Here is a 13,877-nt window from a genome sequence, read left to right on the forward strand (position 1 = left end):
CCACCCTTGGAAGGTTTCAGGAATACAAAGCCCTGGAGACCCTGGTTGGTCTGCTGACTGATCAACCTGAAGAAGTGCTGGTAAATGTAGTGGGAGCGCTGGGAGAATTTGCCCAGATACCTGCAAACAAGGCCACCATCCGCAAGTGTGGAGGCATCAAGCCACTAGTTAAACTGCTCACTGGAACAAACCAGGTCTGTTGAATCTTCCTTTGCTGCATACAGGGTCATCTCACGTTTAAAGCATGTTTCTATAATGATTCACACGTGTGCTTCTTCTTCGTGTCATTTGTCCAGCCTCTGCTTGTGAATGTAACAAAGGCAGTGGGTGCCTGTGCCACAGACAAGGATAACATGGCGTAAGTCTCTGTCTCTTCCAGTGCATCCAACCACCTAACATGGTCTTTGGCATTTTCAATACAGTTTACACAAGGCAAACAGCCCCGTGTGAGGTGTCTCTTAAAATGTGATTAGTGGCTTATTCACTGTCATTACTGAATTAACTCCAAGCACATATTCCTGGCCATGTGTTGATGTCATATGTTTTGAAAGGGGAATGACACCGACTCCTGTATAATTAACCTGTCATGGGCTGATGCTTAAAGAAATCTATGTTCTTTTAATTTGTAATTATGCAGGTAGGTTTCTCTTTCATCCCTAGCTTAATGACAGATTTTAAAAGCTTTGTTTATTGTACCTGCTGTGTTAAATATGGTTGTGGTTTAATTCCCAGTGTTTTACTATAGCTTTTCGGTCACTGCCAGGACTTGTTGAGTTGGTCGTTGGTCAAGCATCCAGTACCTAAAGCCCTGCCCTGTCCAAGACTACATGGCGGCGAAAACACGGTGAACTACAGTCCAGAGCGGTCTTTGTTCTGTGTTCATTTAACCTCACCCTCAATACTGCAAAACACTGTGCCTTCCATCTCTGCCTGTTGGTTTTACAAGCCTGTTATGGAATACAAGACCCTTCTTAATTAGCACTGGACACAAACACAGCTGAATGTCTGAATTTACATTGTTAGTTAGCTGTTAATGCTATCACATGAGCCTATTACGATTAATTTGTTTGGAGGCACAAACCAAGGGGTTCAATAAAAAGTGAAGCGTGTCAAAATAAAGCCACTAACTGTGTTAAACTTTACACAGAAGGAGGTGTTTTAAGTTGGTTCATCACATTCTCCATGTTTTCTCACAGCATGTATATTTAGGCCAGACCTCGTAATCTTTCCCCCTTTACACTCAGCTGTAAACATAAAGTATGTTTTTCAGTGGCTGCTTTTCCTGTGTTTTGCATTGATATGTTCAGATTCCCCGTGAACAGACAGCGTTTGGCTGGCTAAGAACTGATGATGATGATGCATGATACCACACAGTCAGTTACAAGTTTCCCGTCAGTTAATGCGACTTCATTTTTACCAACAAAAACTGTTTCTCAAATACCACCCTCTGTTGAGCAGTGCAATCATTCTCTCATCATCATTCTGATTCAGGTCATCCATAACTACTGAAAGCCCAAAACAAGCACTGATCACTTTCAAGTTTTCCATGAAATACTCATATGTTTGTTTTCATTCTCAACCAGTAGGCAGTGTGTGGTTAATGACATAGCACTTCCTCCAAGGAATCCTGTGTATCTACAAGAGTGAACACACGTTGTTTAATGCCTCCAGGGTTTGTGGTCTCCTCCTCTAATCCATCACTGTCTGCTGCAACTTCATTGCTAATCTGTTTCATACCTGCTTCATGCAAAGACGGAGCTGTTTTGGCGGATGATATGACGCTTCACTTTTGTTTTTGGTCCGGATTTAAGAGGCCCCGCAGACTGGAATCTGATGTTATGATCCCTCTAGACTGATTTATGTGCAAACGGAAGACAGATGGCGCAGGGGACGTCCCTGATGAGTGTTCGCTCGTTGCCAGTCACGGAGATACTGTGATTAGGGAGTGTTTAAGTAATTATGACAGCATTCAATGTCGGCCTTGTTGGTGGAAGCACACATGGGGAACACGTTACATGTTATTTATACCAGACAACGGGTGCACTGTGGCGTAATTCTTTAGGTTCCCAGACCCTGACTGCAGTTTTGACTACAGTCATGTATACGACATGAAATACAGCTCAGGCTTAAGTAAACTTCACTCAGACCCTATGAAATACAGAGCGACCTGTCTCTGGCTCTGTTTGATTTGGAAAGAGCTCCTCTTTTTGGCTCTGGTTGAAAAACAAGCCACCAACATAAAGTGTAAGTTTGTCTCACTTTCTATTTATAGATCCATGTATGCAGCTCTACACACAGATGTATGTGAGTTAACCTCTGGCCCTAGCATTGGCGAGCCTTTCTGTGCAGAGTGATTTGAGTGAGCAGACAGTGGGTGGGTTTTAGACCTGGAGAGGAAATGAGCACGACTGAAGGCAAGTTGCGATGAAAAGCCAATGTTGAAATTGATCGATGCTTTGATGCTGCTTGGCTGTAGTTGTGTTAAGCCTGCTGCTGGTCAGACCGATACAGGAGGAGCTCTAAGAAACAAAACCTTCACTATGAAATCTTTCAAGTATGAAATCACAGTGTAACACTTTTTTTGGTCTTGTTTATTTGTTTAATTCCTTTCTCTCTTTCTTCCCCTTCTCACACTACTTCTGTGTGTGTCTCTCTGTCCCTGCAGAATCATTGACCAGCTTGATGGAGTCCGCTTGGTGTGGTCCTTATTGAAAAACCCTAGTGCAGATGTTCAGTCCAGTGCTGCGTGGGCCCTTTGTCCGTGCATTGAAAATGCAAAGGTACAGCACAGTGAAGTACAGATCTTTTTCCTTCCTCCGTGATGTAACATAGATTTGTCTTCTTGTTCTGTCATGTGTCTGTGCAAGTGAAGCACAGTAAAGGCACACAGAGAGTTCTGCAGAGTTCGTGTTGTTTCAGAGCGAAGGGTTATCCCACTCACAAAACAGAAGCCTGCTTATATCACCATGCTTGTCTCTTAAGCTCTTCCTCCAACCTGCTGCTGCTGGGAGGTTAGCAGGGGCAGAGCTGTGTCAGAGGAGGCTTACATGAACCTCGGGCTAATATGAAGCAGAGAAGCCTCCTTGGCACACTGGGATTGGTGCATTGGGAAGAAGGCAGGGAGAAAGACTGAGTAATATCCTGTGGCATGGCTTCTGATTTCCCAGCTGAAAATCTTCCCTCAACATGCTACCAGTTACAGAGGCACACAATCCACACATAGAGCACAGGGTAGCCGACAGCTTCTGTGAACTTCTCTAATGAAAACACTCCACAAAGGGCTTGCAAAAGAATCCACAACATGCCTTTGATACTTCTATAATTTTGGATATAAGTATGCATAGAATAAAAATGTGTTCGTCCGTGAAGTTAACACGTTTTCTTTAAAAGTTCCATATCACGAAAATGAGTTTCAGTTGTGTTATGTATTTTTTATAAACTCTGAGGTGTAAAGTAAAAGCTGTGAAAATATGAAGTCGCTTACAAATGCTGTTCCTCTAGCTCCCTTATAACAAGATGGCTGAAGTGCTCTTTTAAAACTCTATGGGCTTCTTTATGCCACTGTCACAGGCCTTCTGTTACACAGCTATGTTGTCAACCTTCTCTAATTTCAGTTACACATCAGCAGGTCTTTGATCTCCGGGGCACTTGTGTCATTTCCAGCTACAAACGTAATGTTGTTCTATTAGATTATTGCTGTGATTAAGGTAAACAGCTTGTCAGTGGCACAATCTGGTTAAGTTTAAACATATATTGGGCCCAGACAGGTGTCTTGGGGGGTGAAGCCCTTTTTTTTTTTTTCTCGCTGGCTGGAATTTCTCTGGCCCAGAAGTGTAGCAAAAATGATGCATGGCAACCATATGGAGGAAGAAGGGGGACTGCGGACCCGCTATTGAGCCCTAACAAAGTTTGACAATGTTTGTCTGGACGTCAGTGCGCCAATTTTGTGGGAAATTCATGAACATGCTTTTTGGGTGATTTTTCTGAGACAGGGGCAACGACAAGAGCTAAATAGTGCTCTTTGCCCATCGAGTTGAGGAACCTGATACAGCTGCTTTGGTGCAGTCGTTATTTAGATAAAAACCTCATGTGGTTTGAGTTAGCAGTTCCATAGTGGATTTATGAAGGAGCTGTGGTATAGATGCATCTGGTGGATCCTCCATACAGTTCTGCTGCCTCTCCACAGACAGGCGCTGAGCTCTATGCCCACAGGTCCACAACTTAAACTCACTTAGCACCATGCAAGTAGGCTTAGTAGTGAATCATTCAATTATCTTTGTTCTCCAATCAAGGAAGTAGAGCCCTCCCAGTCGCACGTAATGGGGTGTATCATTAATTTGCCTGCATGCAGAGGCACACTGAGATGCTTGATTTATTTTTCCTCTACATAGTAGCCATGTATGTTATAGAAGCCTGATTGCTCCGGAGAAGGGGTCAGAGCATGCTTCTGCAGTTCTGAGCTTGGCTTGCTCCCCTCAGCTTGAGATCACGCACAGCAGATAATGTGTTTTCTATTTCATTTCATCCTGAGTAAGAAGAGAGGAGAGAGAGAGAGGATAGTGAGAAAGGCCTTTCCGTGTGCAGCCTCATAATGCTGTGGTTTTCAGATCTGGGGGCCAGTCCAGGCCATGAAAGGGATTCTGGCTAGTCTATCGCAGCTGGTGGCTTGAGAGAGCTTCCTCTGTCGCAGGGACTCCCGGCCAGCCGTCATCAGTATTCCTGAGGAAGGGCTTCCTGTGTGTCGGGGGGTCAGCTCCTGGCCCCGGCAACCCCCTCCCTGCCCTGCACTGCACACATGGCTCATCCTCTGGCACAGCATCACAGGGCCCATACACCGTGCCCTGACCTGATCTGGGCTGAGAGCTCTCTGTTAGAGAGGAGAACGCAGCGGTACATCACATTCCCCCAAAGTCAACAGTAGAACTGTAAATCAGCTCCTGCTTTTTGTCAGTGCTGAATTTGATGAAGTCCCATAATCTGTAGAGCGAAGAAGAAATATCCAGTCACATAATAAATACATTCGCTCTGGACATGTAGATTGATGTTGAAATGGACTCAAATTAAGCGTACTTTGTGATTTGCATCCAGTGATCCATAATTGTATGCTTTTGGGGAAATTTCTGTTCTATTTTCAAAGCACTGAACATTACAGACTGAGCCACCTTGATGTATTCTTCTGTGGCTGGCGATACAGCGGCCCGATGTGCCAAGCCATACTAAAGCCAGTGTCTCTGCCAGCTCTTCCGCTGTGGTTCCCTCAGCACTCCCTACCAGCCTCATGGTTTGGTAGGCATTGCCCCATAAGTGGCTCAGAGTCCTGTGGTACCAGCTGGAGCCATGAATCCAAACCAAGAAGCATTGAGTCTACACTGTGTGTCAGCCTGGAGTAAAAAAGGTTTAAATGTTACTTCTAAGCTCTAAATTCTATGTTTCATCTTATTATGACATGCTAGGGTGAGAGGAGAGGTTAACGAAGATGTCAGATTTACTGCTTGCTCATGAAGAGTCCAAAACACAATTGCACTGTAGAGGAGGATATTTCTATTCTTGAAAGCATTTGTTTCACACAGATAAGAATAGCTGTACTGGTTGCTTTGCACTAATGGGATCATGAGCCTGAGCTGATGATGAAAATACTTTGTTTGCACTTATTTAATGTCCTTTGATTTGTCTGCCTTGCTTAAATGCCCCTGCCTGTCTCCTCTCTTTCATCATCCATTACACTACCTTCCTCTTCATCATCATCCTCATTTTCACAGAGCACCAGCTAATAACAGACTCTTTGTCTATAGGATGCAGGGGAAATGGTGCGCTCCCTTGTCGGTGGATTGGAACTGATTGTTAATTTGCTGAAGTCAACAAACAACGAGGTCCTGGCAAGCATCTGCGCCGCCATCGCCAAAATAGCCAAAGACAAGGAGAATCTGGCAGTCCTCACTGATCACGGGGTTGTCCCGCTGCTGGCCAAGTTGACTAACACAGTAAGCACACCTCACCGCTGGAGAGAAACAACAAAGTTTTACTATTCAAGAACACTGTAGTTATTGTCAATATTACAAATAACTGTCTTTACAATAGATTTTAGTTGGCATTTTCCTTCTCAATGGAGCATAAATCCAACTAATGAGAAGAACACTGGTGGATATTGCCAAGAGTCTCTTGCAGAGCTTGTTGTTCTCTACATTGTAAAGGCTTGTCTCTAGGGACCAATAGCATCCTGTTCTCTTCTCCACAGACCGATGACAGGCTCCGCCGCCACCTCGCCGAGGCCATTGGCCACTGCTGCATGTGGGGCAGCAACAGGGCGTCCTTCGGTGAAGCCGGGGCCGTGGCCCCCCTAGTGCGCTACCTCAAGTCAAAAGACAGCGCCGTCCACCAGAGCACAGCCATGGCCCTGTATCAGCTGTCCAAGGACCCCAACAACTGTATCACCATGCATGAGAAAGGAGTGGTCAAGGTCAGTTGTAGAACCATTGTAGCTGTAGCTTTTTTCTTTGTAGATAATTAACAAAGTAGTTATTTATCTGGTTTATTTGGTGCTTTTGAGACTAAATCTGGTATAATGACATGGAGGAAAATGCGCTTTGGCCTCCCACCACCCTTGTTTTAGCGATGTGTGAAAAACACTGAGTAATAAACTTTGAAAAGCTGTGACTATTTTCAGAGCCTTTGACCGATGGAGCAGAAACAAAGTGGGTTTTATGCGGCGGCGGAAACATGACTCCACTTTCTAGCCGTCATGGGAATTCAGAAAAGCAAACAGCTCAGTGTGTGCGAAGTGCCATTTCTCCGGTAGACCCTAGATGCCATTACAGCACAAGTCAAAGGGCTGTAGCTGGGGGTAACTGTTGCTAAGGACTGTTCCTGGACATCAGGATAGAATGCAGCAGTGATATGGTTCAGGCCAAGGACCGGAGTCAGAGCTGTTAAGGCTACATCCGCGAGCTTTCTCCATCATGGCAGTTGTGTTGCGCACTTCCAAAAAGAAACAACACATTGTTTTTGCCTAACATATTCGCCTGTCCGGCTGTTTCCACGCTCAGCTGCTCAGCTCAGAGACTGTTTATGTTTGTCTGTGACAGTGATGTAGAGATTTTATGTTAAGATTACGCTGTAATTGATGTCTTGTCACAGACGGCCTTGTACCCATATTTCAGTATTTTGGGAAAGCATTGCTATCGTTCCCTAATTCAATCATGTTTCACATAATAAGACTTTCACATGAGAAATCTTTTTGTGGCCACAGTGACTTTAAATCCTTTTTTTTTTCTCCCTAAATAACAACTGCAATATAAATTATGAAGTGGTTGTGCAATTGCAGCCAGATATTTTTTTCCCATGTTCATTAAATGGTATACTTTAGCTTGATCTGCTGTTACAGTGTATGTGGTTCAACACTAGCCATAATTGGTAGCTGGACTGAACATTGGGTGTTCCGAAAGAGTTATGTCCAATTTGCAAAAGTCGTTAAGATGAATGCTTTTTGTAGTTTGAGCCACGACAAAAACTGGACAAGTCCTCTCTCTTGCTGAGCATGTGTGTGTGGTGTGTGTGTGTGAGTGTGTGTGTGTGTGGTGTGTGTGTGTGAGTGTTTCTATATTTGAAATTGTAGTGTGAGCTTGTGTGTGAATATGGGCGTGTGTGTGTGTGTGTGTGTGCAAATACAAGACATACCACCCTTTTTAATCTGTCTCTGTGTTTGCCCTTATTAATGTACCAGTTAAGAGTTGCAACACTACTCCATAATGTATTTTTGGACTTTTAAAGAGCTTAATTACTAAAGGCCACGTAACTGAACCAGCATTGCATTTGTTCCTAATCTCAGACATGGAAACACAACACAGGCAGCCTCATTGTTCAGTCTGGCCTCAGTCTCAGCCAGTCTGGAGGGGGAGGCTGATACTTACCTGCCTGACCCCTGAGGAAACATTACAGGGTGAGAGCTTGTCTATCTCCTCCGTTCAGTATGCGCTGTAATGTTCAGCTTCATGATATACAGGCAGCTGGTGGAGAGAATGTGTTAAAACAATATCTGCAATAGTTCTGAATGGGTTGGAGAGGGTTTATCGAGTATTGATACAGGGCCAGGCGTCTAATTTACAGCCTTGTGTTAGGTTTTGGACTGACTCTTGTATTATTACAACCGTATTTCAAAGAGTTTTTCTGTGCCGTTGAGAAGCTCTCAAAACATGTTCACCCACGTGTCGTATACAGTTTCGAATGAGCAAAAGGTCTCTCTCTTTCCAACGTTGGTCTAGAAAGTAAGTTTTCCTCTCTAGCACACATCGTGGTGCATGGCCCGGCCCCTTAAGGATTCACAGGGGAAATTAAGAATTGAACAGTAAGTATTTCACACTGGAAAACACATTAGTGACCTGTATTAGTGTTTTTATTCTGCCTCAACCAAAACACTCAAATTCTGTCCATCCAGTTCTTTAGTTCCAATTCTGAGTATTAAACATTCATGTTTTGGAGAAAGCTTACTGTGGAATGTACTGGATCATATCAGGCCTTGTTCTAGAGAAGGGACTCAGGTGCTCGCTCTCACAGGAAACACATACCAGGAAAAAGAGAAATTTCAGCCTTAGAGATGAATCACCCCGGCCATTTGATTTGACATCCACTCTTGGTATCTCACAGTTTTATACGGATGTGCTTCATTTTGTGTCATGTACAAAATCAACATTCCTTCCCCCTGCGCTTTACATCGCTTCCAAAGGACTGGGGATTGTTTGCTGAAACCGTAAATCCTTGTAGACAGCTTCAGCCAGCTATTTGTATTAAAGAGGCTCTTTCATAAGAAAAGCTTTGTGAAGTAAATTGATGAAAATTGCAAAATGCGGATGGTAATCATTGGTAATTTTCAGCCGAGGGTATTCCAGTGTGTGGCTTTTGCCAGGTCCTGCTATGTATTTTAGGCTTTAACTAATCTAAATGAGAAAAACGTTTGCACTTTTGTTGCCATGAGCACACTTCTGCCCCAGCACGGTTTGTGTTTGCTTTGAGTTTTTCTCTCTGACATGCTCAGACTGCAGGGGTGAAAGTGTGCAGTGAGGCTATGGGGGGGCAAGAATTACACAAACATAAGGGAGGGAATGAAAACCAAGCGGAGCATCACGGGTTTACTTTTTAAGGTTCCTCTCGGTTTGTGCGTACCATGACTTCAGGTTGTGGGTGTGGTGAGCAGATGATACAGGCGCTGTGCTGCTCTGTTATGACTACCATGTTGTTGAGATCCTTGGTGTGTAATGTTTTAGAGCTTTTGACTTAAGCCTCTCTCTCTCGCGCGCGTGCTCAGATCAGAAATGTGCTCCTCAGGTTGAACAGGCTTGGGGTCCAGACTGAGACTCTCCCCTTAAAGTCACCGGTCTGAGAGCTGCCCTCCCATCTTTTCCTCTTCCTCTTTAGAGACGCAGAAAAAGCAGCTTCACAGTCTCTGGCTCACTGGAGGCTGCAGGGAATGTTGTTTACCTTGACTTCCCTCACCAACTTCCCCTTGGCCTAGCTAAACACTGCTGTCTGTTTGTGCTGTTTGCCTCCACGGTGGAGTCTGAAACATGGGAACGCTGGGATTGGGGGCGACGGGCTGATGGAGCCGTAATGGCTGTCAGACCTGGCACAGGGGAATTTTAACTTCAACTGCTGCAGGCTGAAGCCGTCCAGCAGAGCGCACTTAACACCATGACACCTCCGTGTGTGCTAGGTTGTGTGTGTACACATGCAACAATATGTGCAGCCCTCCCAGACTGTACGCCTGCATTCTCCCTCTCCCCTCTTAGCTGGGGGGGGGGGCAGGCTTGTTCCCCAGCTCCCTTCTTTGAGGTCAGGACTCACTGGAGCTCTCTGAAGTGCAAAAACCTCAAAAACTCACGATTCAGTTTTCAAACGTGGGGGCAAGTGTTCATGTTACCACAGTCAGGGAATATCTAACAAGTGCTGTATTATATTCTTAGAGCTCCCAGCTGGGAGGGAAAGAGCAAGCTAGAAAAAAGGCAGCAAAGAGAGACACGCTTATCTTAGCCTAGCTGTGCGCTTCGGGAGACCTTATTTGGCGACGTCTGAATAACATGCTATGAGGTTGGCAAAAATGCTGCCTCTGGCACTTCTCAGGCATCCTCTCTTTTCACAAAAGAGACTTGTCTAGTGAGCTGCATGTTTTCTGGAGCCTGTGGATGGGAGTTTGCTTTTGGAGGTGTTTTGGATGCTATTTAAAAATCATATAAAACCTGAGGGCAAATGTTTCACATATACTCCTCCACACTAGTGTATTCAGGAGCTGACATCTTGGACTGCTGTATGGCTTTTCCCACAAAATGATGTGATTATAATCAGGAGGAAGGATATTATTTTCTCAGTTTCTGACTGGATTTATACTGTAGGCTCACGGTGCTTTCGTGCTCATACACGAGCTGGCTCACCTTGTCTTTCATCTGTTTTCCCTTCGCTGTTTATCTCTGTGCTGAAAATCCTGGGAATGTCTTCTCCCTGGCTGTTTGGCTGTTTGCTAACCACACAAATGTGCAGAGCGACGTTTTAAGTTTGCATGTAACACGGAAAGGGGTCAGGGTCAACCTCGGCTCTGCTCCGACATGCATTATGAACACAATGATAACCTGAGAGGAAAACAGTGCTGATCAGCTGGGCAGAGATTAGGAACTGTCTGTGCACAAAATATTATTGAAAACTGTTATTCAAGTTGACAGTGACATTTCTTCTGTGTGAAACAGACGAAGGAACCTCTTCACTTCCTGTGTTGATATGTGGAGCCTGTGCTGAACAGGATGAGAGAGTTTTGAATTAGGAAACGAGACGGGACAGAAATTGAGAAAATGGAGATTAGCCAGAAGTTCTCAGAGTCATTCTGCTGCCTTAAACTAAATCTACATTAGTGGATAGATTTAACAGTGACAGTCTAGATTTTAATCTTTGTGTTGCTAAGGGGAGGTGGGGGGGGGGGGGGGGGGGGGGGGGGGTCAACAGGGATGTGACATTGCTGCCCTGAAACCAGGGGAACTACCCAGATGGTGTTTGAACACCACTGTGTGTTGTAAACCTGCTGCAGCATGCTCCCCTCTCGTTCAGTTGAAAACAAGGTCTTGATATATGGAGCTTAAAAGTGTCTCAGACGTCTCAGCAGTTACTGTATCTATCAAGGCTTCGTTCTGCGTAGGAGCAGGGAGTCCTCGTGTGCTTAGCCGAAGGATCCAATGTTGCTGTTGGTTCATTATGGATGTAAACAACACTATCCGAAATAATTGAAAGTGTGGCTTGGGAAACCTCAGTGGCACACCATTGTGATTTTACCACACAGCACACATTGAACAAATTTAGATGCATCCATTGCACCAGAGTATTTATGCTTACATTTACTTTTATTTTGATTCAGCCCCACAACCGCCCACAAACATAACGTAGTGATTTTGCTGCAGATAAAACAGGGGGAAAAAAAAGCTCACCCCTAAAAAACACATGCCACTCAGTGGTATTCCATATATCCAGTGTGTTCCTTTCTGCTGAGTTTTACATAATAAACAACTCTTTGAACAAACAAAAAAATCTTTTAAATGTTCATTTTTATGTAACCAAAAAATAAACTTCCAAAGCTAGAGATTTCTGGAAAGCAAAAAACCTTGTTCTGCAATAAGATCTAACGAGATCCATTACACAAGCCACTAATAGTCGGATATAATCTGACCTTTGGAGCGGCGGAAAGGCTGTCGAGTGGTGTGGTTCATGCTCAGGTTTTTAATGTCGAGCCTGCCCTGCACGACTTTCATCTGAACAAACTTACAGAAGCATGTGTGCTCGCAGCTGTAACCCCTTTGCTGAGGCATGGTTTGGAAGTAGGACACACACATACACACACACACACTGAATAGACACATGCACACACACACACACACACACAGAGGGACACGTGCCAGTGCAGCTTGAAACTGTCACCGCACAGCCACTGCATATCTCTGCAGCCATTACCAGTGGTGGTGTGCAGTGACTGGTGCTGACATGGCAGTGTGTACAGCAGCCTCCGCGTTCAGCCGCTAGATGTTTTTCCAAAGGTGAATTAGTCCACTGCTGGAAAATAATGATTTTTTGGGGGGGAATCACTTCCTGCTGCCGCCTGTGACCTTTGTGCTGTACTCCCACAGCCCCTCATCCACATCATGGGCTCTAAGGACGAGATGCTCCAGGAAGCTGCTGCTGGCTGTGTGCGCAACATCCGACTTCTGGCTCTGGCCAATAGGAAGGCCCGATTATTTTATTGACAGTCAATGATCACAGCACCCCTGGAAAGCCAATAGGGACTGTACAGAAATGTTTGGGGGGGTGGGAGATGGGCTGAGCTTTGTGTTTGACTTTTTTAAAATAGCAAGACTCTCCCCATGGTTATTAATATGTGCTTCTGGACCCTCCCCTTAGAAAAACATAGCTACACCCTTCACCCTACTCTGATTTCATGTGTGAAGGGAACGATCATTTTTACATAGCTCAAAGCGCACATTAGGGTTAGAATTAGCATTTACCAAAATAATGGTAAACATACCAAATGTTGCTTACTTCCACACATTCCAGCTGCTCTCTATTTTTGAACCAAGGGCCACTGAATGAACAAGATATTATATTTTGCAAGAAAAGGAAAAAGGAATTTATAAATGTGAGGAAAGAAACAGAATAAAGATAATAAAAAAAAATAAAATATACTCAGTATCAGACTACCCTCCATTTAGGAAAAAGAAAAAAATATACAACCCTCCCCCCTTTTTGACCCCCTCCCAATAATTTTTGTACAGTCCCTTACGAGTATAAATGGGCTGACTGTGACAGCACAGGCAAATATTTACCTTAGCATCTGTCTTGTTCATTTGTTTCAAATGTGTTTGAAAATATTTTCAGATAAAATGTATGAGAGAAGTATTACACATGTAAGTACAACAACAAGTGTTTTCAACATGTTATATGAAATTATCTGAGAAAGGTTTCCAATAAAATGTTTCGTCTTGACTGATGTGTGTGTGTGTGTTTGTTTGTCTCCCAGCTTCCGTTTCAGGGGAGAACTTTGATCCCGGGATCCTCATTTACATCAGTTACCTCACCAGAAGTTCGTCCAAACATTTCAGGAAGCCCTCTTCTCGCTCTCTGACTGTCTCAACTTGGAAATCGTGATGATAAAAATAAATGCGTCTTCGTCGTGTTTGTTCTTTTGCCAAATACTCCGTACGTCGATCGGAGCGAAACACTCTGAAGCCGCGTTCTCTGAGGTACATTCCTTAAGTAATCCACACGAGACCACAATATCTAAACAAGACCCACATCTGTTTGGATTGCTCAACCTGCTCTTGTGCAGTTTGTGTACTCTGTACTTATACGAATATTTGTAACACATCTAAACTCAGAGAGCACAAAGTCTGCAATAAGACATCTAGATAAATAGAATAACTTACTGGTGGTTACACAGCACCAATGTGGAATACAGGCAGTCTGTATAAATACCACACAGTGTTATGAACACACAAATTCAAGCACTGTTGTCATAAGTGGATAAGAAATGTCTGTAACGATTAGGAATACAATAGTGTGTCCTGTCTCCACCACAGATATTATGTACAAGAATGAATTTAAATCGGGATTTTCCACATTACTCACAATTTATTTACAGTAATTTCAGATTTTGTGGGGGTATTTATTATAAATAATAAAAAAAGATATTTTATAAACAGGCTCATTATTTTTGTCAGTAAAAACAAAAATGTTGCAGACACTTGGGCCAGTTGGGAAAATATTTGTAGCAAAGCACTTAGTATGGCATTTAGTCAACACCAACCATAAAACAATCTAATGAAGGATTTTTGGGAAAATGCAGCAAATTGCTCTGCGTT

General features: G+C 43.9%; 1 protein-coding gene across 1 annotated transcript in view; it reads left to right on the plus strand.

Moving 5' to 3' along the window:
- The window catches only part of odad2 (outer dynein arm docking complex subunit 2), a 35,379-nt gene extending 22,472 nt beyond the window's left edge, over positions 1 to 12,907 (plus strand). Inside the window, exons 15-20 of the mRNA XM_041065475.1 lie at positions 14 to 194; positions 297 to 358; positions 2,666 to 2,780; positions 5,793 to 5,981; positions 6,236 to 6,457; positions 12,150 to 12,907. Of these exons, the coding sequence (XP_040921409.1) occupies positions 14 to 194; positions 297 to 358; positions 2,666 to 2,780; positions 5,793 to 5,981; positions 6,236 to 6,457; positions 12,150 to 12,266 (886 nt within the window). The 3' untranslated portion in view covers positions 12,267 to 12,907. The remainder of the gene's footprint in view (positions 1 to 13; positions 195 to 296; positions 359 to 2,665; positions 2,781 to 5,792; positions 5,982 to 6,235; positions 6,458 to 12,149) is intronic.
- The last annotated feature ends 970 nt before the right edge of the window (positions 12,908 to 13,877 follow it).

Source organism: Toxotes jaculatrix, chromosome 20, assembly GCF_017976425.1.
Source record: "Toxotes jaculatrix isolate fToxJac2 chromosome 20, fToxJac2.pri, whole genome shotgun sequence".
NCBI classification, from domain to species: domain Eukaryota; kingdom Metazoa; phylum Chordata; class Actinopteri; family Toxotidae; genus Toxotes; species Toxotes jaculatrix.